This window comes from Pristiophorus japonicus, chromosome 15 (assembly GCF_044704955.1).
Source record: "Pristiophorus japonicus isolate sPriJap1 chromosome 15, sPriJap1.hap1, whole genome shotgun sequence".
NCBI lineage: Eukaryota > Metazoa > Chordata > Chondrichthyes > Pristiophoridae > Pristiophorus > Pristiophorus japonicus.
In genome coordinates, this window is record NC_091991.1 from 84636274 (window position 1) to 84663903 (window position 27630).

The following is a 27630-nucleotide window of genomic DNA, read 5'->3' on the forward strand; positions in this document are numbered from 1 at the left end:
TCTACAACACCAACCCCCCCCAACACAAACTACCAACCCCCCCCAACACAAACACCACCAACCCCCCCCTCCTACACAATCTCCAGCCACCCCCCCCTCTCAACTCCTCCTCCCCCCCTTCTCTCTCTCTCCTTCCCCCCCTTCTCTACCCCCCCTCTTTCTCTTTATCCCTCCTCTCCCCCCTCTCTTCTCTTTCTCTTCTCCCCCCCCCTTCTCTTTCTCTTTCTCCTCCCCCCCTTCTCTTTCTCTTTCTCCTCCCCCCCTTCTCTTTCTCTTTCTCCTCCCCCCCTTCTCTTCTCTTTCTCCTCCCCCCTTCTCTTTCTCTTTCTCCTCCCCCCTTCTCTTTCTCTTTCTCCTCCCCCCCCTTCTCTTTCTCTTTCTCCTCCCCCCCTTCTCTTTCTCTTTCTCCTCCCCCCCTTCTCTTTCTCTTTCTCCTACCCCCCTTCTCTTTCTCTTTCTCCTCCCCCCACTTCTCTTTTTTTTTCTCTCTCTCTCTCTCTCTCTCTCTCTCTCTCTCTCTCTCTCTCTCTCTCTCTCTCTCTCTCTCTCCTCTTTCCCCCCCCACCCCTCCCTTTCTCTCTCTCTCTCTCTCTCTCTCCCTCCTCCTCCTTCTCCTCCCCTCCTCCCCGAAATACACACACAGACAGCTAGAGACACTGACACACACACTTTGGGGGGGGGGCCCGTCCCAACACCATGTTGGAGGGCTCCCGTTGCTGCAGTCAGTAAGTAGAAAATGTTTTGTTTTATTGATTTAAAAAAAAAAAAAAAATTTTTTTTTGATTGATTTTATTGGTTGATTTATTGATTGATGGCCCTTTATTTGTAAAACTGAAGTGTTTAATGTTTGTAAACTTCCCTTTTAAACCCCCATTCCCTACGTCTGATTTGTAACCTACGCCTGATTTTGTAAGTGTAGGCAAAGTTTTTCTGAGCGTACAAAAATCTACACTTACTTCAAACTAACTTAGAATGGAGTAAGTTTTCACTGCCTAAACTTTCAAAACGGGCGTAAGTGGTCGGACAGTCCAAACTGAAACTGTTCTAACTGACTAGAACTGGAGCAAACTAAATGTTGAGAATTGCAATTTCTAAGATACTCCATTCTAAACCAGTTGCTCCAAAAAAACAGGAGCAACTCGGGCCGAAATTTGGCCCCAAAGAGTGGGACGGTTGATGAGCAGTGGCAGACATTTAAGGAGATATTTCATAACTCTCAACAAAAATATATCCAAATGAGAAGGAAAGACTAAGAGACGGGATAGCCATCTGTGACTAACTAAAGAAATAAGGGATGGTGTCAAATTTGAAAACAAGGACATACAATGTGGCCAAGACTAGTGGGAGGCCAGAGGATTGGGAAACTTTAAAAAGCCAGCAGAGAATGACTAAATAAATGATAGAGAGGGACGATAAATTTATGAAAGTAAACTAGCACAAAATATAAAAACAGATAGTAAGAGTTTCTGCAGGTACATAAAAAGGAAAAGAGTAGCTAAAGTAAATCTTGGTCCCCTAGAGGATCAGACTGAGGAATTAATAATGGTGAACAGGGAAATGGCAGACTTTGAACAAATATTTTATCAGTCGTCACAGTAGAAGACTCTAAAAACATCCCAGTAGGGGATAATCAAGGAGCTTATATGGAGGGGAGGAACTTGATACAATCACTATTACCTAAAGAAGTAGTACTCGTAAAATAATGGGACTAAAGGCGAACAAGTCCCCTGGACCTGATGGTTTACATCCTAGGGTCTTAAAAGAAGGGGCTGCAGAGATAGTGGATGCATTGGTTGTAATCTACCAAAAATCCTTGGATTCTGGGGGGGTCCCAGAGGATTGGAAAATCACAAATGTAACGCCCCTATTTAAAAAAGGAGACGACAAAAAGCAGGAAACTATCGACCAGTTAGCCTAACATCTGTCGTTGGGAAAATGCTGGAGTCCATTATTAAGGAAGCAGTAGTGGGACATTTGGAAAAGCCTAATTCAATCAAGCATGGTTGTATGAAAGGTTATTCATGTTTGACAAATTTGCTGGAGTTCTTTGAGGATATAACGAGTAGAGTGGATAAGGGGGAACCAGTGGATGTGATGTATTTGGATTTCCAGCAGGCATTTGATAAGGTGCCACATAAAAGGTTACTGCACAAGATAAAAGTCCACAGGGTTGGGGTAATATATTAGCATGGATTGAGGATTGGCTAACTAACAGAAAACAGAGTCGGGATAAATGGGTCATTTTCTGGTTGGCAAACAGTAACTAGTGGGGTGCTGCAGGGATTGGTGCTGGAGCCTCGATTATTTACAATCTATATTAATGATTTGGATGAAGGGACCAAGTGTTATGTTGCCAAGTTTGCTGATGATACAAATATGGATATTTGTAAAAATAAAAAAGGGAAGGTGGCTCAACCGTGGCTATCTAGGGAAATCAGGGATAGTATTAAAGCCAAGGAAGTGGCATACAAATTGGCCAGAAATAGCAGCGAACCTGGGGACTGGGAGAAATTTAGAACTCAGCAGAGGAGGACAAAGGGTTTGATTAGGGTTGGGAAAATGGAGTACGAGAAGAAGCTTGCAGGGAACATTAAGGCGGATTGCAAAAGTTTCTATAGGTATGTAAAGAGAAAGAGGTTAGTAAAGACAAACGTAGGTCCCCTGCAGTCAGAATCAGGGGAAGTCATAACGGGGAACAAAGAAATGGCAGACCAATTGAACAAGTACTTTGGTTCAGTATTCACTAAGGAGGACACAAACAACCTTCCGGATATAAAAGTGGTCAGAGGGTCTATTAAGGAGGAGGAACTGAGGGAAATCTTTATTAGTCGGGAAATTGTGTTGGGGAAATTGATGGGATTGAAGGCCGATAAATCCCCAGGGCCTGATGGACTGCATCCCAGAGTACTTAAGGAGGTGGCCTTGGAAATAGCGGATGCATTGACAGTCATTTTCCAACATTCCATTGACTCTGGATCAGTTCCTATCGAGTGGAGGGTAGCCAATGTAACCCCACTTTTTAAAAAAGGAGGGAGAGAGAAAGCAGGGAATTATAGACCGGTCAGCCTGACCTCAGTAGTGGGTAAAATGATGGAATCAATTATTAAGGATGTCATAGCAGCGCATTTGGAAAATGGTGACATGATAGGTCCAAGTCAGCATGGATTTGTAAAAGGGAGATCATGCTTGACAAATCTTCTGGAATTTTTTGAGGATGTTTCCAATAAAGTGGACAAAGGAGTACCAGTTGATGTGGTATATTTGGACTTTCAGAAGGCTTTCGACAAGGTCCCACACAGGAGATTAATGTGCAAAGTTAAAGCACATGGGATTGGGGGTAGTGTGCTGACGTGGATTGAGAACTGGTTGTCAGACAGGAAGCAAAGAGTAGGAGTAAATGGGTACTTTTCGGAATGGCAGGCAGTGACTAGTGGGGTACCGCAGGGTTCTGTGCTGGGGCCCCAGCTGTTTACATTATACATTAATGATTTAGACGAAGGGATTAAATGTAGTATCTCCAAATTTGCGGATGACACTAAGTTGGGTGGCAGTGTGAGCTGCGAGGAGGATGCTATGAGGCTACAGAGTGACTTGGATAGGTTAGGTGAGTGGGCAAATGCGTGGCAGATGAAGTATAATGTGGATAAATGTGAGGTTATCCACTTTGGTGGTAAAAACAGAGAGACAGACTATTATCTAAATGGTGACAGATTAGGAAAAGGGAAGGTGCAACGAGACCTGGGTGTCATGGTACATCAGTCATTGAAGGTTGGCATGCAGGTACAGCAGTCGGTTAAGAAAGCAAATGGCATGTTGGCCTTCATAGCGAGGGGATTTGAGTACAGGGGCAGGGAGGTGTTGCTACAGTTGTACAGGGCCTTGGTGAGGCCACACCTGGAGTATTGTGTACAGTTTTGGTCTCCTAACTTGAGGAAGGACATACTTGCTGTTGAGGGAGTGCAGCGAAGATTCACCAGACTGATTCCCGGGATGGTGGGACTGACCTATCAAGAAAGACTGAATCAACTGGACTTGTATTCACTGGAGTTCAGAAGAGTGAGAGGGGACCTCATAGAAACGTTTAAGATTCTGACGGGTTTGGACAGGTTGGATGCAGGAAGAATGTTCCCAATGTTGGGGAAATCCAGAACCAGGGGTCACAGTCTAAGGATAAGGGGTAAGCCATTTAGGACCGAGATAAGGAGAAACTTCTTCACCCAGAGAGTGGTGAACCTGTGGAATTCTCTACCACAGGAAGTAGTTGAGGCCAATTCACTAAATATATTCAAAAGGGAGTTAGATGAAGTCCTTACTACTCGGGGGATCAAGGGGTATGGCGAGAAAGCAGGAAGTGGGTACTGAAGTTTCATGTTCAGCCATGAACTCGTTGAATGGCGGTGCAGGCTAGAAGGGCTGAATGGCCTGCTCCTGCACCTATTTTCTATGTTTCTATGTTTCTATATGGATGGGAAAGCAAATTGTGAGGACACAAAATCTGCAGAGATATAGGGCCCAAGTTTCGAGCCGCGCCTAGAACGGCGCAGTCCCGACCTGGACGCCCGTTTTTCGCGCCACAAAGTGCGCCTAAAAAAACCCTCCAGATTCTCCATCTCCCTGCAGGTCCTCTGGCCCTCGGCACAGCGCAGCAGGAGCTGTAGGGGGCAGAGCTAGGACCCTGCGCCGAAAACAGTGCTGGGACCTCTGCACATGCGCGCTACAGTGGGCACGCAAGTGCAGTAGCTCCAGGCGCCCGAAACTGTGGGAGGGGCCCGAAGCACGCAGCCCCTAGCCCTGGCCCAATGGCCTCACTGGGGCTGCGTGAATAAGGCTCCTCCCACGGCCAGCTCCTGCTTCCTCCCGACCCGACTCGACTCCTGCTCCCCGCCTCCGGACCGGACCCGACACCCGCCCCCCCCCCCACCCCCCAGCCTCCGGACTGGATCCGACCCGACCTGACCTCCTGCTCCCTCTCTCCCCCCCGACCCGACCCGGCCCAACACCACCTACCTGTAAATCTGGTGCTGGGGACGGGCTCGCTGTTGGAGGGCTCCCGGTGCTGCAGTCGGTAAGTAGAAAATGTTTTATTGATTTAAAAAAAAAAATTATTTCTTATTTTTTTTTGGTTGATTTATTGATGTATTTATCATTTATTATTGATGATGGCTCATTATTTGTAAAACTGAAGTGTTTAATGTTTGTAAACTTCCCTTTAAACACCCACCCCCCCCGCCACCATTCCCTACGCCTGATTTTCTAAAGTGTAGACAAGGTTTTTTTGAGCGTACAAAAATCTTCACTTACTCCATTCTAAGTTAGTTTGGAATAAGTTTTCACTCACGAAACTTTGAAATCAAGCGTAAGTGGCCGGTCATGCCCCCTTTTGAAAAAAAAAATTCTGTTCCAAAGTGAAACTGTTCTACCTGACTAGAACTGGAGCAAACTAAATGTGGAGAATTCCGATTTCTAACATACTCCGTTCTACACCAGTTGCTCCTAAAAAAATCAGGAGCAAATCATGTGGAAACTTGGGGCCATAGAGAGGCTAAGTGAGTGGGCAAAAATTTGGCAAATGGAGTATAATGTGGGAAAATGTGAGGTTATCCACTTTGGCAGAAATAATAGAAAAGCAAATTATAATTTAAATGGAGAAAAATTGCAGTGTGCTGCAGTACAGAGGGACCTGGGTGTCCTTGTTCATGAACTACAAAAGTGAGTATGCAGGTACAAGAAGTAATCAGGAAGGCAAATGGAATGTTGGCCTTTATTGGGGGATCGAGTATAAAAGCAGAGAAGTCCTGCTGCAACTGTACAGAGTATTGGTGAGGCCACACCTAGAGTTCTGTCTGCAGTTTTGGTCCCCGTATTTAAGGAAGGATACACTTGCATTGTAGGCTGTTCAGAGAAGGTTCACTAGGTTGATTCCGGAGAAGAGGGGGTTGACTTATGAAGATAGATTGAGTAGGTTGGGACTACACAGAAAATGTTATGTATTTAACCCTTTGTAACTTGCATTACACCTGACCACCAGAGGGCCCACCTGTTGGAGTCCCAAGGGATCCCAGCATCCCTTTTGAGCACAGTATATAAGCAGGCCACCCACGAGGTACCTGCACTCTGGAACGTTAATAAAGGAGCTAAGGTCACTTACTCATTACACACAGTACTATTATGAGTATAACAGAAAACATATAAGATAATGAGAGGGCTCGACAAGTTGGATGCAGAGAGGATATTTCCACTCATAGGGGAAACTAAAATTAGGGGGCATAGTCTCAGAATAAGGGGCTGCCCATTTAAAACTGAGATGAGGGGAAATTTCTTCTGAGGGTTGTGAATCTGTGGAATTCGCTGCCTCAGAGCTGGGGAGGTTGGGTCATTGAATATATTTAAGGTCGAGATAGACAGCTTTTTGAGGGTTATGGGGAGTGGGCAGGGAAGTGGAACTGAGTCCATGATCAGATCAGTCATGATCTAATTAAATGGGGGAGCAGGCTCGAGGGGTCAAATGGCCTACTTCTCCTGCACCTAGTTCTTGTGTTTCTTATATTTACAGTACTGGTGGGTACAGGTCTGTCCCTGTATAACACTGGGGTACAGTACTGGTGGGTACAGGTCTGTCACTATAACACTGGGGTACAGTACTGGTGGTTACATTCCTGTCACTTATAGCATTAGGATACAGTACTGGTAGGTACAGGTCTGTCACTAATGGTGGAGTCATCATAGGCAGTCGCTCGAAATCGAGGAAGACTTGCTTCCACTCAAAATGAGTTGTCAGGTGACTCTACAGTCCAATACAGGAATTACAGTCTCTGTCACAAGTAAGACAGACAGTGGTTGAAGGAAAGGGTGGGTGGGGAGTCTGGTTTGCTGCACACTCCTTCCGCTGCCTGCGTTTGTTTTCTGCATGCTCTCGGTGACGAGACTTGAGGTGCTCAGTGCCCTCCCGGATGCTCTTCCTCGACTCGGCGGTGTTTGGCCAGAGACTCCCAGGTGCCGGTGGGGATCTGCATTTTATTAAGGAGGCTTTGAGGGTGCCCTTGAAATGTTTCCTCTGCCCACTTGGGGCTTGCTTGCCATGTAGAAATGCCGAATAGAGTGGTTGCTTTGGGAGTCTCATGTCGGGCATGTGGACGATGTGGCCTGCCTAACGCAGCTGGTCGAGTGTGGTCAGTGCTTGGATGTTGGCCTGATCAAGAAAACTGACTTTGGTGTGTCTATCCTTCCAGTGGATTTGCAGGATCTTGTGGAGGCCGCGTAGGTGGTATTTCTCCAGCACTTTGCAGTGTCTACTGTATTATGGTCCACATCTCTCAGCCATGTAGGAGGGCGGGTATCACTGCAGCCCTGTAAGACCATAAGCTTGGAGCCAGATTTGAGATCCTGGTCTTCAAAAATACTCTTCCTCAGGCGACTGAAGGCTGCGCTGATGCACTGGAGGCGGTGTTGGACCTCGTCATCTATTTCTGGGGTACAGTACTGATGGGTACAGGTCTGTTACTAACACTGGGATACAGTACCGGTGGTACAGGCCTGTCACTAATGCTGGGGTACAGTACTAGTGGGTACAGGTCTCTCACTATAGCAGTGGGCTACAGTACTAGAAACATAGAAAATAGGTGCAGGAGTAGGCCATTCTCAACTTCGAGCCTGCACCACCATTCAATATGATCATGACTGATCATGCAACTTCAGTACCCCAATCCTGCTTTCTCTCCATACCCCTTGATCCCTTTAGCCATAAGGGCCACATCTAACTCCCTTTTGAATATATCTAACGAACTGGCCTCAACAACTTTCTGTGGTAGAGAATTCCACAGGTTCACAATTCTCAGTAAAGAAGTTTCTCCTCATCTCGGTCTTAAATGGCTTACCCCTTATCCTTAGACTGTTAGCCCTAGTTCTGGACTTCCCCAGCATCGGGAACATTCTTCCTGCATCTAACCTGTCCAATCCCATCAGAATTTTATGTTTCTATGAGATCCCCCCTCATTCTTCTAAATTCCAGTAAATATAAGCCTAGTCGATCCAGTCTTTCTTCATATGTCAGTCCTGCCATCCCGGGAATCAGTCTGGTGAACCTTCGCTGCACTCCCTCAATAGCAAGAATGTCCTTCCTCAGATTAGGAGACCAAAGCTTTACACAATATTCAAGGTGTGGCCTCACCAAGGCCCTGTACAACTGCAGTAAGACCTCCCTGCTCCTACACTCAACTCCTCTTGCTACTGGTGGGTACGTTCCTGTCACTGTATAGCAGAGTAACAGTACTCGTGGGTGCAGGTCTGTCACTGTATAACACTGGGGTACAGTACTGGTGGATATAGGTATGTAACAGAGGTACAGTACTGCTGGGCACAGGTGTGTTACACTAGTACAGTACTGGTGGGTGCAGGTCGGTCATTGTATAACACTGGGGTACAGTACTGGTGGGTACAGGCCTGTTGTATAGCATTATGGTACAGTACTGGTGTAACCGGTCTATCACTAACATTGGGGTATAGTATAGGTGGGTACAGGCCCTTTATTAATGCTGGGGTACAGTATTTGTGGGCACAGGTCTGTGACTGTGTAGCATTAGGGTACAGTGCTGATGGGTACAGGTCTGTCTGTGTACTGGGGTACAGTACTGGTCGGTACATTCCTGTCACTGTATAGCATTAGGGTACAATACTGGTGGGTACAGGTCTGTCACTAACACTGGGGTGTGGTACTGGTGGGTACAGGTCTGTCACTAACACTGGGGTACAGTATTGGTGTGTACAAGTTTGTCATTGATGCTGGGAGGAAGTTGGAGTGACTAATTAAATTATTGCACAAGAAATTTAAGTGGATTAAGTGTGAATGTTCCCTGAATAAAACTTACTGTAATAAGCCTGGTGAGAAGGTATCGGTCTGAATCTGAGAGACTAAGATAGGCTCACTGAGCACGGAATCAAATCTTGGGTAGTTTGTAAAGGGCTGATGAACCCAGAGAGAAGATTGCAGCTGTGAGCTTCTGTCTTTGTGTTGGGTCATTAATTGTATGACCTTTTTGTAAGTGGACTGAACATTTTTACAGGTTCTGCTCTGACTGTGAGCCTGTCCTTGCCCGCTATGTCCTGCATTCTCTGTGGCCAGGCAGGGGATCAGAACAATCTGCCCCCTGCAGCTTTCTCTTCCTTGTTAGCTGAGTTCCCGTACCTCAGCACTGTGCCAATTCTCGGGAGATAACCAATATTTGCTGTGAGCTCCTCGCTTAGAAGGAAAGCACATTGCTCTTCTTGTGGAATACTTCAGCCCCGTTCCAAAACACTGGGAGGCGAGTTCCTGTTTCAGACTGGGGATGCCATCCGTTTCAGAGGTACCGCATCAGCTCTCAATAAGAAGGCATTTCTCGTGGCCTTTTTCTCCACTCTCACCCCGACACCATTCTGTCTTCTCCCCATCTACCCTGAGGCGATTCGAGTGATCGTTGCCAGTGTGGGCACCTGTGAGGGGACCTCGCCCAATAATCCGAGCCAGCGTGTTTGAGTAGCTTACTCCAGGTGCGTTGCTTGGGAATCTCTGGCAGCAGCCGGTAAAGGGCTGCTGCCTGCCTTTTCGGTGTCTTGGGACGGGACTGGTGAGGGGCAAAGGCTCGGGTACTAGGGGCCTGTTGTTAAAAAAAAAATTAAAGTCTTCCCATTCAATGCCTGTTCTAACTGCAGCAATGCTGCAGTCACATGATGGGCTTTCTGCCTAATTTTGTTATTAGAACCGGGCCGAATGAGCCTCACACATTGGCTCCCAGCGCCCTTCATGTTGTGTGCCCACTTTGGACCATGCTGGGCTCCTCAGGCACTTTGTAAAGCCAAGCAGGCCCCTGACTTGTTTCAGCTGCACTGACTTATACTGGTGGGGGGGGTGCTTCTGATCTTCCCAGTGTCAGCCGTGGCTTCGTGGGCAGCACTCTCGCCTCTGAGTCAGAAGGTTGGGGGTTCAAGTCCCTCTCCAGAGACTTGAGCACATAAATCTAGGTTGACACTCCAGTACAGTACTGAGGGAGTGCTGCACTGTCGGAGGTACGTCTTTCAGATGAGACATTAATCCGAGGCCCCGTCTGCCCCCTCAGGTGGACCTAAAAGATCCCATGTCATTATTTTGAAGAAGAGCAGGGAGATATCCTCGGTGTCCTGGCTAATATTTATCCCTCAATCAAAACAAAAACAGATTAACTGGTCATTACCACATTGCTGTTTCTGGGAGCTTGCTGTGTGCAAATTGGCTACATTACAACAGTGACTACACTACAATTCATTGCCTGTAAAGCACTTTCAGACGTCCGGTGGTCGTGAAAGGCATTATATAAATGCAAGTCTTTCTTTCTTTCCCACTGCACTACCCAACACCTCTTCACCAATGCACCAAGAGAACCAATACAGTCTAGCTCCATCGTGATCTCATTCGCATCCCCTGCGGTCTGCCCACACTGTGTGCCCTGCAGTCCACCCACTGTCTGCACCCCCCCCCCCCCCCAACAACTCGCAGTCCCCTTTTCACAAGTCCTATTGATCTATTTAATGTGCTAATCAGGTTTGATGAAGTCATGTGGGAGGAGGCAGGTGTGGAGCATAAATATTGGCAGAGATCAGTTGGGCCGAGTGGTCTGTTTCTGAGCTGTGAGGTTCTGATACTGCATGGGAGTTCTTGGTGTTATTCGGGAAGTACAGTATAGCTGTCATCTCTGAATCTGTTGTGTCTGTAGGTACCAGTTTCTCGAAGAGGCCTTTAACCACCAGAAGGTCATCATCGATACACTGACTGCCAAACTTCAGGAGAAGCGAAACTATATCCAGTATACAGCCACTCAGATCCAGAACAGGTACCGTGTGCTGCGGTGGGAGTGATCCCCACACTTGTTCATCTCACTCCCTCACATCAAATCTTTTGTGCATTTACAGATCACTTTTATTTTTTTTTAAATGGAGAAGTTGTGGCACTGATTCTGTGAAGCTACTACACTGGCTCACTGTTCCTCACTGTGCAACTACACCCTGGTCCTGTATTGAGATACATGCCAAGCATAGGCTTGATGGAGCCCCATTTGGGACAGGGCCTCGCATACCCTGGGGCCCCCACGCACTATGGGGGCTCCTTCTCACTCCTCGAGACCCTCTCTCGCTCCCCAAGACCCCCACACACGCCCCAAAGTCTGGAGTGAGGGTTGTTTGGGCGTCAGGAAGCTCGGGGTTCAAAATGGGCGAGAAAAATGGTTCAAAGATAATCTGAACGAAATATAAATAAAGGGGAAGAAAATAGTGAATGAGTTAAATGGTAATTATGGGCTGGAGAAACCGCTAGGCAATGGTTGGCAAGATTAACATGACCCCCTATGGTAAATCACAAACAACATTCTGGTCCTTTCCGGCAACCCCCCCCACCCCTCCAATTGATTTATGCCCCCTAAAGGTGTGCAGCCCACCAGTTACCTTGCAAATGCTGAGAGAGTATTCAAGCATTGGGAAGGGGGCGCGGGGGGGCATCAGAACCGAGCCCGATCATATCCTCAGCTGCTGTGCAGAGACATGCACTTCCTGCAGCCCTCGCTCGCCTGCGATTGGGAGCAGCAACCCTGGCCGATTGTAGCGTGTTGTTTTTGTCTGATGATGCTCCTGTGAAGTGCTTTGGGACCAATGTTCCCTCTAACTTTATTTTAAGGGGCTGTGCAGCCCATTTTTGTATTTGAAAGCCGGTGAGCCGGCTCCGCAGGAGGTCGCGACGACCACGCAGCTTAAAGTGAGCATTGCTTGGGACGTTAAAGGCGCTAGATAAAGGCAAGTTGCTGTTGTATGGAATGCACCCCACATAATATCATTATAAATGTAAGGTTGGTTGCATCTCCTGATTTTTCTTTGATTGGACCATCCTAAGTGTGACGATCAACAATAAAGTTGCAGCATTCTTTACGTAACTACAAGCCCATCCAATGAGTGTGCTTGTGTTGCAGGATTAACGAAGTAAATGAAAACTGTAAGAAAGTCGAGCAGGACATTAAAGTGGCTGTCTTCACACTAATGATTGAGATCAACAAGAAAGGGAAAGCCTTGTTGCAGCAGCTGGAGGTGAGGTATCCTGTCTGTCTGTCCACCACAAACTCTGCTCCTCCAATTCTGGCTTCTTGTGCATCCCCCACTCCCTTCGCCCCACCATCTGCGGCCGTTACTTCAGCTGTCTACTTAAGCCCTGGAATTCTCTCCCGAAACCTCTCCGCCTCGTGAGTTCAAGTCTCACTCCAGAGACTTGAGCACATAATCTAGGCCAACGCTCCAGTGCAGTGCTGAAGGAGCGCTGCACTGTTGGAGGTGCCGTCTTTCAGATGAAACGTTAATCTGCCCCCTCGGCTGGACACAAGATCCCATGGCACTGTTCAAAATGAGCAGGGGAGTTCTCCGATTATCCTGGCCAATATTTATCGCTCAATCAACATCACTAAAACAAAATATCTGGCTGATATTTCATTGCTGTATGTGGGACCTTGCTATGCGTAAATTGGCTGCTGTGTTTTCTACATTACAACAGCGACTACGCTTCAAAAGTACTTCACTGGCACAGTAATCAAGGGTACTACAGTAATCAAGGGTACTACAGTAATCATGGGGGACTTTAATCTATAGATAGACTGGGCAAACCAAATTTGCAGTAATAGTGTGCAGGACAAATTCATGGAATATATACAAGATAGTTTTCTAGATCAGTATTGTGAGGAACCAACTAGTGGGCAGACTATTTTAGATCTAGTATTGTGCAATGAGAAAGGGTTAATTAATGATCCTTGGAGTAAAGGGCCCTTTGGGACATCCTGAGGTTGTGAAATAATATAAAAAATTCTTTATTTCACCACAGACTGAACAGATCATGTTGTCTCCATGGTAATGTTAAGGCCTCTGGTCCCGCTGGGATGATTTGCAATGTGTTCTTAATGGCTCCATTTTCTTCGGTTTCTCTGCAGAGTGTAACCAAAGACCGACAAGCAAAACTTCTCCAACAGCAACTCGAGATCTCTGGGCTCTCGAAACAAGTCGAGCACGTCATGAACTTTGCCAAGTGGGCCATCTCCAATCGCAGCAGCGTGGCACTGCTGTACAGTAAACGACTGGTAAGGTGATCTGCACGTCTGGGACCCAGAACAGTGACTGTGGACGTCAGCCCTTCCATAGCTCACAGCGGAGGTCACTGGGTAACCAATAGGAATCCTGCGTGGATTTCTTCTCCCTGGCCTAGAGGTGCGGAGGCAATTACTGCAGCTCCCTTCCTGATGCTGTGGTAGAGATGCGGGAACTCGATGGGAATTGGGGGATGAATCCAGCCTCGAATCTGCTGGCTCGAAGTTTGGCCAATCTCAATCCAGTCCTTTTCTTCATATTCATTCTCTGGCTGTAGGCGTCGCTGGTAAGGCCAGCATTTATTGTCCATCCTTAGTTGCCCTTGAGAAGGTGGTGATGACCCGTCTTGAATCACTGGGCAGTTCGATACAACCGAGTGGCTTACTGTGCCACTTCACAGGGCAGTTAAGAGCCAACCATGTTGGTGTGGGACTAGAGTCACATATAGGCCAGACCGGGTAAGGACGCCAGGTTTCCATCCCTAAAGGACATTAATGAACCAGTTGGGATTTTACGACCATCTTGACAGCTTCATGCTCACTTTTAGTGATACCAGATTTTTTAAATTTCTAGATTTAAAAAATGTAATGAAAATGTTCAACTCCAATGGTGGGATTTGAACTTGCATTCTCTGGATTATTTGTCCAGCAACATAACCACTACACCACCATCTTTTAGAAGAATGATAGGGAATCTGATAGAAACATATAAAATTCTGACGGGATTGGACAGGTTAGATGCAGGAAGAATGTTCCCAATGTTGGGGAAGTCCAGAAACAGGGGTCACAGTCTAAGGATAAGGGGTAAGCCATTTAGGACCGAGATGAGGAGAAACTTCTTCACTCAGAGAGTGGTGAACCTGTGGAATTCTCTACCACAGAAAGTTGTTGAGGCCAGTTCGTTAAATATTTTCAAAAGGGATATGGCCCTTATGGCTAAAGGGATCAAGAAGTATGGAGAAAGCAGGAATTGGGTACTGAAGTTGCATGATCAGCCATGATCATATTGAATGGCCTATTCCTGCACCTATTTTCTATGTTTCTGTTTCTATGTTTCTACCCTACGCTGGACAGGCCTGTAGTTGGAAACTCATCCCTTACTCACCACCAATCTTATTGGGAGAGGCCACGGGATGGTGGATAATGGAAACATCGTCACGCTGGGTGCAGAGTAAAGGGAGCTTTACTCTGCTTCTGGCTGTGCTTTGCTTGACGCCGGAGGACTTGATGCTGGCATAGGGGGTACGTGAGATGGGAAGTCCATTCCCCAGCACCAACATCCTTCACCTTGACTGCAAAAAGGGAAGATAAACCTGCTGAGGCAGCAAGGGGGAGCCCTCATACGGTCTACATAGACTGCACAGCTGTCGGCCTCTGTCTGCACCATCGGTGCGTCTCGCCCCTCGTCTCGCCCCTCGTCTCGCCCCTCCACCCTTCTATTTCACACGAGCGAAGAAACAGCAAGGGGCAGTAAACAGTGGTGGGAGTTGTTTTAAGCTCCCAAACAGTAGTTGTAATGTAGGGCAGAGTTTAAATCAGGAAATTAGAGGCACATGTAACAAGGGTACAATGGTAATCATGGGGGACTTAAATCTACATAGACTGAGCAAACCAAATTTGCAGTAATGGTGTGGAGGACAAATTCATGGAATGTATACAAGATAGTTTTTTAGATCAGTATTGTGAGGAACCAACCTGCCTTGCCTCGCCTCGCCTCATTCCTTCATTGCCTCATTCCTGCCTCATTGCCTCGTCTCATTCCTGTCTCATTCCTTCATCATAGAAATGGCAGAGAAATTAAATGCATACTTTGTGTCTGTCTTCACAGAAGAAGACGCACAAAACCTCTTGGAGTACCAAGGGTCCAGTGAGAATGAGGAACTGAAAGAAATCAGTATTAGTAAAAAAAATATAGTATTGGGGAAATTAATGGGACTGAAAGCTGATAAATCCCTTGGACCTGATGGCCCACATCCTAGGGTTTTGAAAGAGGTGGCTATAGAGATAGTGGCTGCATTGGCTGTCGTCTTCCAAAATTCCATCGACTCTAGAACGGTTCCTGTTGATTGGAAGGTAGCAAATATACACGCTATTTATGAAAGGAGGGAGAGAGAAAACAGGGGAACAGACCAGCCTGACATCAGTAGTAGGAAAAATGCTAGAATCTATTATTAAGGATGTGGTAACAGGGCACTTAGAAAATAATAATAGGATTTGGCAGAGTCAACAGAGTTTATGAGATGGAAATCAGAGTTTTTTGACTAGTAGAATAGATTTGGGGGAACCAGTGGATGTGGTGTATTTGGATTTTCAGAAGGCATAGGAACATTAGAACATAAGAATCAGGAGCAGGAGTAGGCCATTTGGTCCCTCGAGCCTGCTCCTCCATTCATTAAGAGCATGGCTGATCTACCTCAACTCCACTTTCCTGCACCATCCCCATATTCCTTGATTCCCTTAATATCCAAAAATCTATCGATCTCGGTCTTGAATAAACTCACCGACTGAGCATCCACAGTCCTCTGGGGTAGAGAATTCCAAAGATTCACCATCCTCTGAGTGAAGACATTTCTCCTCATTTCAGTCCTAAATGGCCGACCCCTTATTCTGAGACAACCTCTGGTTCTGGACTCCCAGCCAGGGGAAACATCCTCCCTGCATCTACCCTATCAAGCCCTGCAAGAATTTTGTATGTTTCAATGAGATCACCTTTCATTCTTCTAAACTCGAATTATAGGCATAGTCGACTCAATCTCTTCTCATAGGTCTGGTGAACCTTCATTGCACTCCCTCTATTGCAAGTATATCCTTCTTTAGGTAAGGAAACCAAAACTGTACACAATATTCCAGGTGTGGTCTCACCAGGGCCCTATATAATTGCAGTAAGACGTATTTACTCATACTCTAATCCTCTACCAACATACCATTTGCTTTCTTAATTGCTTGCTGTACCTGCAGGTTAACTTTCAGTGATTTGTGTTCAAGGACACCCAGGTCCCTCTGAACACCAACATACCCCAATCTCTCACCATTTAAAAAAAAAATACTCTGCTTTTCTATTTTTCCTACCAAAGTGGATAACTTCACATTTCTCCGCATTATATTCAATTTGCCATGTTCTTGTCCACTCATTTAGCCTGTCTAAATCCCCTTGAAGTCTATTTGCATCCTTCTCACAACTTACATTCCCACCTAGTTTTGTATCATCAACAAATTTGGATACATTACATTTGGTCCCCTCATCCAAATCATTGATATAGATTGTGTATAGCTGAGGCCCAAGCACTGATCCTTGCGGTACCCCACTAGTAACAGCCTGCCAACCTAAAAATGACCCGTTTATTCTTACTCTCTGTTTTCTGGCCAGTAACCAATCCTCAATCCATGCTAGTATATTGCCCCCCAATCCCATGAGCCCGAATTTTGTTTAATAACCTCTTGTGTGGCACGTTATCGACTGCCTTCTGAAAATCCAAATACACTATGTCCACTGGTTCCCCCTTACCTATTCTGCTAGTTACAAACTCAATAAACTCTTAATAGATTTGTCAAACAGGATTTCCCTTTCATAAATCTGTGTTGACTCTACCCACTCCTATTATTATTTTTTAAGTATCCTGTTACCACACCCATAATAAGAGATTCTAGCATTTTCCCAACTGTTGATGTCAGACTAACTGATCTGTAGTTTATATTCGATATTGTGTACAGTTTTGATGTCCTTACCTAAGGAAGGATATACTTGCCATAGAGGGAGTGCAACGAAGATTCACCAGACTAATTCCTGGGATGGGGGATTGTCCTATGAGGAGAGATGGCGTAGACTAGGCCTATATTCTCTAGAGTTTAGAAGAATGAGAGGTGATCTCATTGAAACATACAAAATTCTTACAGGGCTTGACCAGGTGGATGCAGGGAGGATGTTTCCCCTGGCTGGGAGTCTAGAACCAGGGGTCACAGTCTCAGAATAAGGGGGTCGGCCATTTAGTACTGAGATGAGAAATTACTTCACTCGGAGGGTGGTGAATCTTTGGAATTCTCTACCCCAGAGGGCTGTGGATGCTCAGTCGTTGAGCATATTCAAGGCTGAAATCGATAGATTTTTGAATATTAAGGGATCGGGGGATATGGGGACAGTGTAGGAAGGTGTTGAGGTGGAAGATCAGGTAGAGGGGCTGAATGGCCTACTCCTGCTCCTAATTCTTATGTTCTTATGAGAGATGGAGATGGTGCCATGTGGAATTGCGCACACGTGCGTTCTGCAATGTGTGGCCCTTTTCTCCCCTCCCTCCCCCCACCAAATCGGCCTGCCACTCTTCATTCTTGCCTCCTTCAATTGCAGATCACGTTTCAGCTGAGGTACATTCTCCGAGCACGATGCGACGCGTCCCCAGTTGCAACCAGTTCCGTTCGATTTCACTGCGACCCAACCTTCTGGGCCAAGAATGTCCTCAACTTGGGTAAGTTGATACAAACTGAATGGAGATTCCACCCCTGCAGGAAATGGTTGAGGAAGGGAACTTTATTTCAGTATGTGTAACGTTCAGGGGTAAACTTTGAGCACTGACCTTCGCTCGACACCAATTGAGGCCACAAGGTCAGTATACCTGATTTGTGTTGGCCTCTGTCAAGAAGCATAAAACGTAACCTGGTGAAAAGTGACATTTTAATCTGGTTTCAGCAGGAACGTCTTCACAGAGATGGTGTTTTATGTCTGGAACATTCTACCACAGGATCATAGAGACTCTGTTCAATGTAAAGTTAGATGTTGCAGGTGGGAGTGTTTCTGGAGGGCTGAGGGTTGAAAGGTCAAAGTTGAAAGGGTGACACTTTGTTGGGCTGAGGTTAGGTGAGCAAAAGCTCAGTGGGCCAATTGGCCTGACTAAAGACTCCAGCATATTTCGATGTTCAGGTGTCTTGGTTGCTAAGTTTGTAGAGTATATTGTGACACAGCGCATGGGTTCGTACAGCGATTGCTTTGGAACAAGGACCATAGTCAGAAGTGAGGTGTTTCTCCGTAACCCTTCCCTCCAACTCGGGAAGGCTGGGGGGGGGGGCCTTCCCTTCCCTTCTCTCTTCTCTCTCCTCTCTTCTCTCTCCTCTCTTTTTTCTCTTTTCTCTTTTCTCTTTTCTCTTTTCTCTTTTCTCTTTTCTCTTTTCTCTTTTCTCTTTTCTCTTTTCTCTTTTCTCTTTTCTCTTTTCTCTTTTCTCTTTTCTCTTTTCTCTTTTCTCTTCTCTCTTCTCTCTCCTCTCTTCTCTCTCCTCTCTCCTCTCTCCTCTCTCCTCTCTCCTCTCCTCTCTCTCCTCTCTCTCTCTCCTCTCTCTCTCTCCTCTCCTCTCTCTCCTCTTTTCTCTCTCCTCTTTTCTCTCTCCTCTTTTCTCTCTCCTCTTTTCTCTCTCCTCTCTTCTCTCTCCTCTCTCCTCTCTCCTCTCTTCTCTCTCTTCTCTCTCTTCTCTCTCTTCTCTCTCCTCTCTTCTCTCCTCTCTCTCCTCTCTTCTCTCTCCTCTCTCCTCTCTCCTCTCTCCTCTCTTCTCTCTCCTCGCTTTCTCTCTCCTCGCTTTTCTCTCTTCCTCGCTTTTCTCTCTCCTCGCTTTTCTCTCTCCTCGCTTTTCTCTCTCCTCGCTTTTCTCTCTCCTCGCTTTTCTCTCTCCTCGCTTTTCTCTCTCCTCGCTTTTCTCTCTCCTCGCTTTTCTCTCTCCTCGCTTTTCTCTCTCCTCGCTTTTCTCTCTCCTCGCTTTTCTCTCTCCTCGCTTTTCTCTCTCCTCGCTTTTCTCTCTCCTCGCTTTTCTCTCTCCTCGCTTTTCTCTCTCCTCGCTTTTCTCTCTCCTCGCTTTTCTCTCTCCTCGCTTTTCTCTCTCCTCGCTTTTCTCTCTCCTCGCTTTTCTCTCTCCTCGCTTTTCTCTCTCCTCGCTTTTCTCTCTCCTCGCTTTTCTCTCTCCTCGCTTTTCTCTCTCCTCGCTTTTCTCTCTCCTCGCTTTTCTCTCTCCTCGCTTTTCTCTCTCCTCGCTTTTCTCTCTCCTCGCTTTTCTCTCTCCTCGCTTTTCTCTCTCCTCGCTTTTCTCTCTCCTCGCTTTTCTCTCTCTCTCGCTTTTCTCTCTCCTCGCTTTTCTCTCTCCTCGCTTTTCTCTCTCCTCGCTTTTCTCTCTCCTCGCTTTTCTCTCTCCTCGCTTTTCTCTCTCCTCGCTTTTCTCTCTCCTCGCTTTTCTCTCTCCTCGCTTTTCTCTCTCCTCGCTTTTCTCTCTCCTCGCTTTTCTCTCTCCTCGCTTTTCTCTCTCCTCGCTTTTCTCTCTCCTCGCTTTTCTCTCTCCTCGCTTTTCTCTCTCCTCGCTTTTCTCTCTCCTCGCTTTTCTCTCTCCTCGCTTTTCTCTCTCCTCGCTTTTCTCTCTCCTCGCTTTTCTCTCTCCTCGCTTTTCTCTCTCCTCGCTTTTCTCTCTCCTCGCTTTTCTCTCTCCTCGCTTTTCTCTCTCCTCGCTTTTCTCTCTCCTCGCTTTTCTCTCTCCTCGCTTTTCTCTCTCCTCGCTTTTCTCTCTCCTCGCTTTTCTCTCTCCTCGCTTTTCTCTCTCCTCGCTTTTCTCTCTCCTCGCTTTTCTCTCTCCTCGCTTTTCTCTCTCCTCGCTTTTCTCTCTCCTCGCTTTTCTCTCTCCTCGCTTTTCTCTCTCCTCGCTTTTCTCTCTCCTCGCTTTTCTCTCCTCCTCGCTTTTCTCTCTCTCCTCGCTTTTCTCTCTCCTCGCTTTTCTCTCTCCTCGCTTTTCTCTCTCCTCGCTTTTCTCTCTCCTCGCTTTTCTCTCTCCTCGCTTTTCTCTCTCCTCGCTTTTCTCTCTCCTCGCTTTTCTCTCTCCTCGCTTTTCTCTCTCCTCGCTTTTCTCTCTCCTCGCTTTTCTCTCTCCTCGCTTTTCTCTCTCCTCGCTTTTCTCTCTCCTCGCTTTTCTCTCTCCTCGCTTTTCTCTCTCCTCGCTTTTCTCTCTCCTCGCTTTTCTCTCTCCTCGCTTTTCTCTCTCCTCGCTTTTCTCTCTCCTCGCTTTTCTCTCTCCTCGCTTTTCTCTCTCCTCGCTTTTCTCTCTCCTCTTCTCTCTCCTCGCTTTCTTTTCTCTCTCTCTTCTTCTCTCTCTCTCTCTTTTCTCTCCTCCTCTCTTTTCTCTCCTCCTCTCTTTTCTCTCCTCCTCTCTTTTCTCTCCTCCTCTCTCTTCTCTCTCCTCTCTCCTCTCTCCTCTCTTCTCTCTCCTCTCTCCTCTCTTCTCTCTCCTCTCTTCTCTCTCCTCTCTTCTCTCTCCTCTCTTCTCTCTCCTCTCTTTTCTCTCCTCTTCTCTTTTCTCTCCTCTTCTCTTTTCTCTCCTCCTCTCTCTCTTTTTTCTCTCCTCTCTTCTCCCTCTCTTCTCTCTTTTCTCTCCTCTTTTCTCTCCTCTTTTCTCTCCTCTTTTCTCTCCTCTTTTCTTTTCTCTCCTCTTTTCTTTTCTCTCCTCTTTTCTTTTCTCTCCTCTTTTCTTTTCTCTCCTCTTTTCTTTTCTCTCCTCTTTTCTTTTCTCTCCTCTTTTCTTTTCTCTCCTCTTTTCTTTTCTCTCCTCTTTTCTTTTCTCTCCTCTTTTTTTTTCTCTCCTCTTTTCTTTTCTCTCCTCTTTTCTTTTCTCTCCTCTTTTCTTTTCTCTCCTCTTTTCTTTTCTCTCCTCTTTTCTTTTCTCTCCTCTTTTCTTTTCTCTCCTCTTTTCTTTTCTCTCCTCTTTTCTTTTCTCTCCTCTTTTCTTTTCTCTCCTCTTCTTTTCTCTCCTCTCTTCTTTTCTCTCCTCTTTTCTTTTCTCTCCTCTTTTCTTTTCTCTCCTCTTTTTTCTTTTCTCTCCTCTTTTCTCTTTTCTCTCCTCTTTTCTCTTTTCTCTCCTCTTTTCTCTTTTCTCTCCTCTTTTCTCTTTTCTCTCCTCTTTTCTCTTTTCTCTCCTCTTTTCTCTTTTCTCTCCTCTTTTCTCTTTTCTCTCCTCTTTTCTCTTTTCTCTCCTCTTTTCTCTTTTCTCTCCTCTTTTCTCTTTTCTCTCCTCTTTTCTCTTTTCTCTCCTCTTTTCTCTTTTCTCTCCTCTTTTCTCTTTTCTCTCCTCTTTTCTCTTTTCTCTCCTCTTTTCTCTTTTCTCTCCTCTTTTCTCTTTTCTCTCCTCTTTTCTCTTTTCTCTCCTCTTTTCTCTTTTCTCTCCTCTTTTCTCTCCTCTTTTCTCTCCTCTTTTCTCTCCTCTTTTCTCTCCTCTTTTCTCTCCTCTTTTCTCTCCTCTTTTCTCTCTTCTTTTCTCTCCTCTTTTCTCTTTTCTCTTTTCTCTCCTCTTTTCTCTTTTCTCTCCTCTTTTCTCTTTTCTCTCCTCTTTTCTCTTTTCTCTCCTCTTTTCTCTCCTCTTTTCTCTTTTCTTTTCTCTCCTCTTTTCTCTTTTCTCTTTTCTCTCCTCTTTTCTCTTTTCTCTCCTCTTTTCTCTTTTCTCTCCTCTTTTCTCTTTTCTCTCCTCTTTTCTCTTTTCTCTCCTCTTTTCTCTTTTCTTTTCTTTTCTCTTTTCTTTTCTCTCCTCTTTTCTCTCTCCTCTTTTCTCTTTTTTCTCTTTTCTCTTTTCTCTTTTCTCTTTTCTCTTCTCTCCGACCCGGGAGGCCCTTCTCCCTCCAACCTGGGAGGTCCCCCCGGCCCCCCCTCAAAGTAATTACTCAGTGGAGTGCAGTTCTGCAGGTGTCTTCTGTCTCACCTACACGTTCTGCCACCCATTGTTGGTGTAAATCAGTCCACTGGCAGCGTAAACTGAACAGGCATTCTGTCCTGTTTGAACTCCTCCCACTTTGTAGCGTGTGTATTTTCTGGGGTGGGGCATGTCCCCCTTGCACTTCCTATCGTTCGGGTGTGCAAGGCCCCACTTCTACAGGATATCCAAGTGAAATAGGTGACCTGTGTTGCTAAGCAATGATCTGTGATAGTAGCTGAGTACATTTAGTTATTGCAGTAACTCAGTCATAATTTGACTCTTTTGCTAGTTGTTTTCCTCATAGCCTTTGTGCCAATTGTAAAGTCCCCCCCCCCCCCCAGCCCACACTGCACTGCTGGCATCAATGGGCTTCAAATGGGAATACTCCTGTCAGAGATGTTTGGAAGGTGAAGGGCATGAACCATGGAGGAATGGCAGGCTGGCCATGCTGCTTGAGAGCTACTCTTCCCTCGACTATCGGGAGTTCAAAACTGGCATCTGCATCCAGTATTTGGCAGACGATGTGAAGGCTCCTCTTCCACAAGAAACAAACATTTTGTGCTTTGGGCTGTTAGGTTGCTGTTAGTCGTGTGGTGAGGATTGGGGAGAGGGGTAAGTTGGATACACTAGTGCGTTCTGCACAGTGTGCTGTTGTCCAACCAGTGAGAAAAGCTGAAGATCGGATCTCCGGTGCTTGCCCAGCCTACTGCCAAGCACGTTTTGGCAGCCTTGTGTCAACCAGGCTCCATGGTACTGCTTTCTCCTCTAAGTCACAGGATCGTAGGTTCAAGCTGCACTGTCAGAGGTGCTGTCTCTCGGATGAGACGTTAAACCGAGGCTCCGTCTGCCTCCTCGGGTGGATGTAAAAGATCCCATGGCACTATTCAAAGAAGGGCAGGGGTGTTCTCCCCGGTGTCCTGACCAATATTTAAACCTTCAATCAATTTGCTAAGGCAATTTGATTGAGATGTATTTTTGTTGGTAAGAGTATCCAGGGATATGAAGCTGAGGTGCAGGGTCAACCATGATCTAATTGAATGGTGGCGCAGGCTCGAGGGCCTGAATGGCCGCCTCCTATTCCTGATTTTCCTATTTTAACAGGAACTAAAAACAGATTATCTGGTTATTTCACATTTCTGTTTGTGGGACCTCACTGTGCAAATTGGCTGCTGTATTTGCTGACAAGTGACTACACTTGAAAAATACTTCCTTGGTTGTAACATACTCTCTCATGTCCCCAGGGTGTGAAAGGAGCTATATAAATGCAAGTCGTTCGTTCTTCATGACCAGGGTGGTATTTTTATACAGTTTACCTTGTTTGGGGAATGCTGCGCACAGACAAGAACATGAGAAACAGGAGCAGGAGTAGGCCATACGGCCCCTCGAGCCTGCCCCGCCATTCAATAAGATCATGGCTGATCTGATCGTGGATTCAGCTCCACTTCCCTGCCTGCTCCCCATAACCCCTTATCGATTCTGTCTTAAATTTATTCAACTACCCAGCTTCCACAGCTCTCTGAGGCAGCGAATTCCACAGATTCACAACCCTCGGAGAAGAAATTTCTCCTCATCTCTGTTTTAAATGGGCGGCCCCTTATTCTAAGATCGTGCTCTCTGGTTCTAGTCAACCCTATTAGTGGAAACATCCTCTCTGCAACCACCCTGTCAAGCCCCGTCATAATCTTATATGTCTCGATAGGATCACCTCGTATTCTTCTGAATTCCAATGAGTAGAGACGCAACCTACTTGACCTTTCCTCATAAGTCAACTCCCTCATCCCTGGAATCAACCTAGTGAACCTCTCTGAACTGCCTCCAAAGCAAGTATATCCTTTTGTAAATATGGAAACCAAAACTGCATGCAGTATTCCAGCTGTGGCCTCACCAATACCTTATATAGCTGCAGTAAGACTTCCCTGCTTTTCTACTCCATCCCCTTTGCAATAAAGCCAAGATACCATTGGCCTTCCTGATCACTTGCTGTACCTGCATACTATCCTTTTGTGTTTCATGCACAAGTACCCCCAGGTCCTGCTGTATTGCAGCACTTTGCAATCTTTCTCCATTTAAATAATAACTTGCTCTTTGATTTTTTTTTCTGCCAAAGTGCATGATCTCACACTTTCCAACATTATACTCCATCTGCCAAATTTTTGCCCACTCACTTAGCCTGTCTATGTCCTTTTGCAGATTTTGTGTGTCCTCCTTACTCATTGCTTTTCCTCCCATCTTTGTATCATCAGCAAACTTAGCTACGTTACACTCAGTCCCTTCTTCCAAGTCGTTAATATAGATTGTAAATACCAACACTGATCCCTGCGGCACCCCACTAGTTACTGGTTGCCAACCAGAAAATGAACCATTTATCCCGACTCTCTATTCTGTTAGTTAGCCAATCCTCTATCCGTGCTAATATATTACCCCCAACCCCGTGAACTTTTATCTTGTGCAGTAACCTTTTATGTGACACCTTGTCAAAACCTTCTGGAAGTCCAAATATACCACATCCACTGGTTCCCCTTTATCCACCCTGTTCGTTACATCCTCAAAGAACTCCAGCAAATTTGTCAAACATGACTTCCCCTTCATAAATCCATGCTGACTCTGCCTGACCGAATTTTGCTTTTCTAAATGTCCTGTTACTTTAATAATGGACTTCCAACATTTTCCCAGCCACAGATATTCGGCTAACTGGTCTAGTTTCCTGCTTTTTGTCTGCCTCCTTTTTTAAATAGGGGCATTACATTTGCAATTTTCCAATCTGCTGGGACCTCCCCAGAATCCTGGGAATGTTGGTAAATTACAACCAATGCATCCACAATCCCTGCCCCATCTTAAAATGGGAATAATAAAATGGCAACTATTGCCATCTTGTCATTTCCAAAGTAGGAAATGCAAAGGTTGAGGTGATGGGAGCAGTTGCCCAAAGTTCACTCTAAATTGGAAGATCTGTGACTTTTTTTTCCCCTCAACAGGTTCTCTGGTCTTGGACAAGAGTCCACCTGCGGCTGGCAGCGGCAATGTGGCTACAGGTCCAAGCCTGCAGCCCCAAGACAATAACACAGCTAAGGTCCATGGACAGATTAACCTGGCCCAGCTTCGCCTCCAGCACATGCAACAGCAAGTCATGGCCCAGAGAATTCAGCAACGCATGCACCAGATGAGACCCATGCTGCCAGTTGCCCAACAGTCCAGGCCCCCAGGCCCACCCATGGGCCAGCAACAACCACCTCTGTCTCCCAGCAACCAGGTGAGCTATTACACTGAATCAAAGCAAATATCGGATTTCAACGGGTTGAGTCACAAATCCCTTGTTTTACCTCAGAAAACCAGGTGCAAGGATTGGTGGCCTCCCATCTCTCGGATGTGACGTTAAACCAACGTCTGCCCCCTCGGGTGGATATAAAAGATCCCATGGCACTATTCAAAGAGGGGCAGGGGTGTTCTCCCCGGTGTCATGGCCAATATTTAAACCTTCAATCAATTTGCTAGGGCAACTGACTATTACAGCGATTACAATTACTGTATGATCTTCACCCAACTCCCAATGTATACAAGCATACAGTACTGAATTTTTGAGAGAATCCAATATTGTACCTCGTGCTTAAGTTGTGAATCCTGAATCAGCTTTGAATGTGTTCAATGAGCCATTTGTAGATTTTAATGGCTGTATTTCAACATAAGAGATCACTTCTTGTCAGAACTTAAAACAATTAGTTTATAATCGTGATTGGTAATGTAATTTAGATACAAAAATACGGTCTGGAATTGGACTATCAGTTTGGTGTGGCACACTGGCCTTTCACCCCCCAGGGGGTTGGGGGTTCAAATCCAGACCAGACTAATAGGAAGAATGTCCTCTCAGTCTGCTGTCAGAATCCTGTGTGAAATGAGTCTCGCTATGTCTCAATCCATGGGTTGGGTATGGGTCTGCACAATGCAAAAGTGGCCCTCATTTGACACGAATTGTCACGCTCACTCCGAGAGGCCCAAGGATAGTTGGTGTGGGATGTGGAAAAGTCGTCACATTGGAGGTGGGAGCAGAGTGGAGGGAGATTTACTCGGTATCTGACTGTGGTGTCATCATCATAGGCAGTCCCTTGGAATCGAGGAAGAATTGCTTCCACTCTTAACATGAGTTAAAGGGGTGGAAGATGCCTGTGCGTGAGTTCTTTTAACATGGGGTGGTTGTTGCACACCGGCTACCACACGAGCTTAGCTGAGCAAGGTCTTGGTCCAGTGGCAAGGAGGTCCAAGATGATGTCTCAGGGTGCCTGCAATGGAAAGGGTTCCATTCCGTAGTGCCCACGTCCCTTAGCATGATGACCAGAAAGAAAAACAAGTCTGAACAAAGACTAGAGGACCATATTGGTGCACGGTGTTTACTGCTGGGGAGGGAGGGTCCACTCCAGCTTCACATGACACTAGATAGCCCAGTCCAGGTACACAATCCCCTCTTCCAGACAAACTCTCGGGTTTCATTTTAGCGATTGGGCGCTAATCCTGCAGCAGAGGGCTTCTGTGTGCCCAGATAGACGGGTTGCAGTGTAATAGCAGGAGACTGTTGCACTTGTATTCAAGTACCGTGCATCTTGGTATCACTCATTTGAGCATGGATGGGTTTCGAAAGGGGAGGGTCTAACTTTTGGAACAGTTGGCATCTGATATTCACTTACTTTCAGTGGTGAATATTTTGGTGCATTAATGAGGTGAGGGATGTTGGTGCTGGGAATTAGAACAATTTCCATCTCCGCCACCCACTCTTGAGTGGGGCTTGCTCTAAGCTCCAGGGCGGCACGGTTAGATGGAGAATAGACCTCCCTCAACACCATGTGCCTGTGTCCTAAACTCACCAGTGTGGCCTTTTACCATTTCCACCCCAGCCATCCTGTGGCCTTTGAGTGAGATTATCAATCTAGCAGCAACTAATGTGTCCACAGGCAGCCTTGTATTGTGGGCCCATATCCGCTGATAGCTAGATTGAGACTACCCAAACAAGTTCCATACGTCCTTATGGCCAGCAGAGAGGGCCCATCAGTTTGGTTATATGTGCACCCTGATCTCTGAAGTTTCAGGCCCATTGGTTACAGCGCTGCATCAACCCAATCTCCACTACGTACAATCATAGAATCAGACCGCACAGGAGGAGGCAATTCAGCACATCGTGTTATGCTGGCTCTTTGAAAGAGCTATCCAATTCGTTCCACTCTGCCACTCTTTCCCCAGAGCCCTGCAAATTTTCCCCCTTCAAGTATTTATCCAATTTTCTTTTGCAGGTCACAATTGAATCTGCATCCATCACCCTTTCAGGCAGCGTATTCCAAATCATAGGATTACATCGGATATACGGCACAGAAACAGGCCATTTGACCCAACCAGTACATGCTGGCGTTTATGCTCCACTCGAGCCTCCTCCCTTCTTTCTTCATCTAAATCTTATCGGCACAACCCTCTGTTCACTTCTCCCTCATATGCTTGTCTAGCCTCCCCTTAAATACATCTATACTATTTGCTTCAACCACTCCCTGTGGTAGCGAGTTCCACATTCTCACCTCTCTGGGTAAAGAAGTTTCTTCTGAATTCCCTATTGAATTTCTTGGTGACTATCTTATATTGGTGGCCTCAAGTGGAAACATTCTTTCTGTATCTACTCTTATCAAAACCTTTCATAATTTTAAAGACCCCTATTAAGTTACCCCTCAGCCTTTTTTCAAGAGAAAAGAGACCCAGCCTGTTCATCCTTTCCTGATATGTATGCCCTCTTATTTCTGGTATCATCTTTGTAAATCTTCTCTGCAACCTCTCCAGTGCC

At 46.1% G+C, this 27630-nt stretch overlaps 1 protein-coding gene across 2 annotated transcripts in view; it reads left to right on the forward strand.

Moving 5' to 3' along the window:
* Window positions 1–27630, forward strand: part of LOC139280886 (E3 ubiquitin-protein ligase TRIM33-like) — a 150477-nt gene that overhangs the window by 92383 nt on the left and 30464 nt on the right. For both annotated transcript variants that reach the window (XM_070900672.1, XM_070900673.1), the window contains exons 5-9: window positions 10725–10841; window positions 11967–12081; window positions 12969–13115; window positions 17464–17581; window positions 24794–25068. In XM_070900672.1, the coding sequence (XP_070756773.1) occupies window positions 10725–10841; window positions 11967–12081; window positions 12969–13115; window positions 17464–17581; window positions 24794–25068 (772 nt within the window). The remainder of the gene's footprint in view (window positions 1–10724; window positions 10842–11966; window positions 12082–12968; window positions 13116–17463; window positions 17582–24793; window positions 25069–27630) is intronic.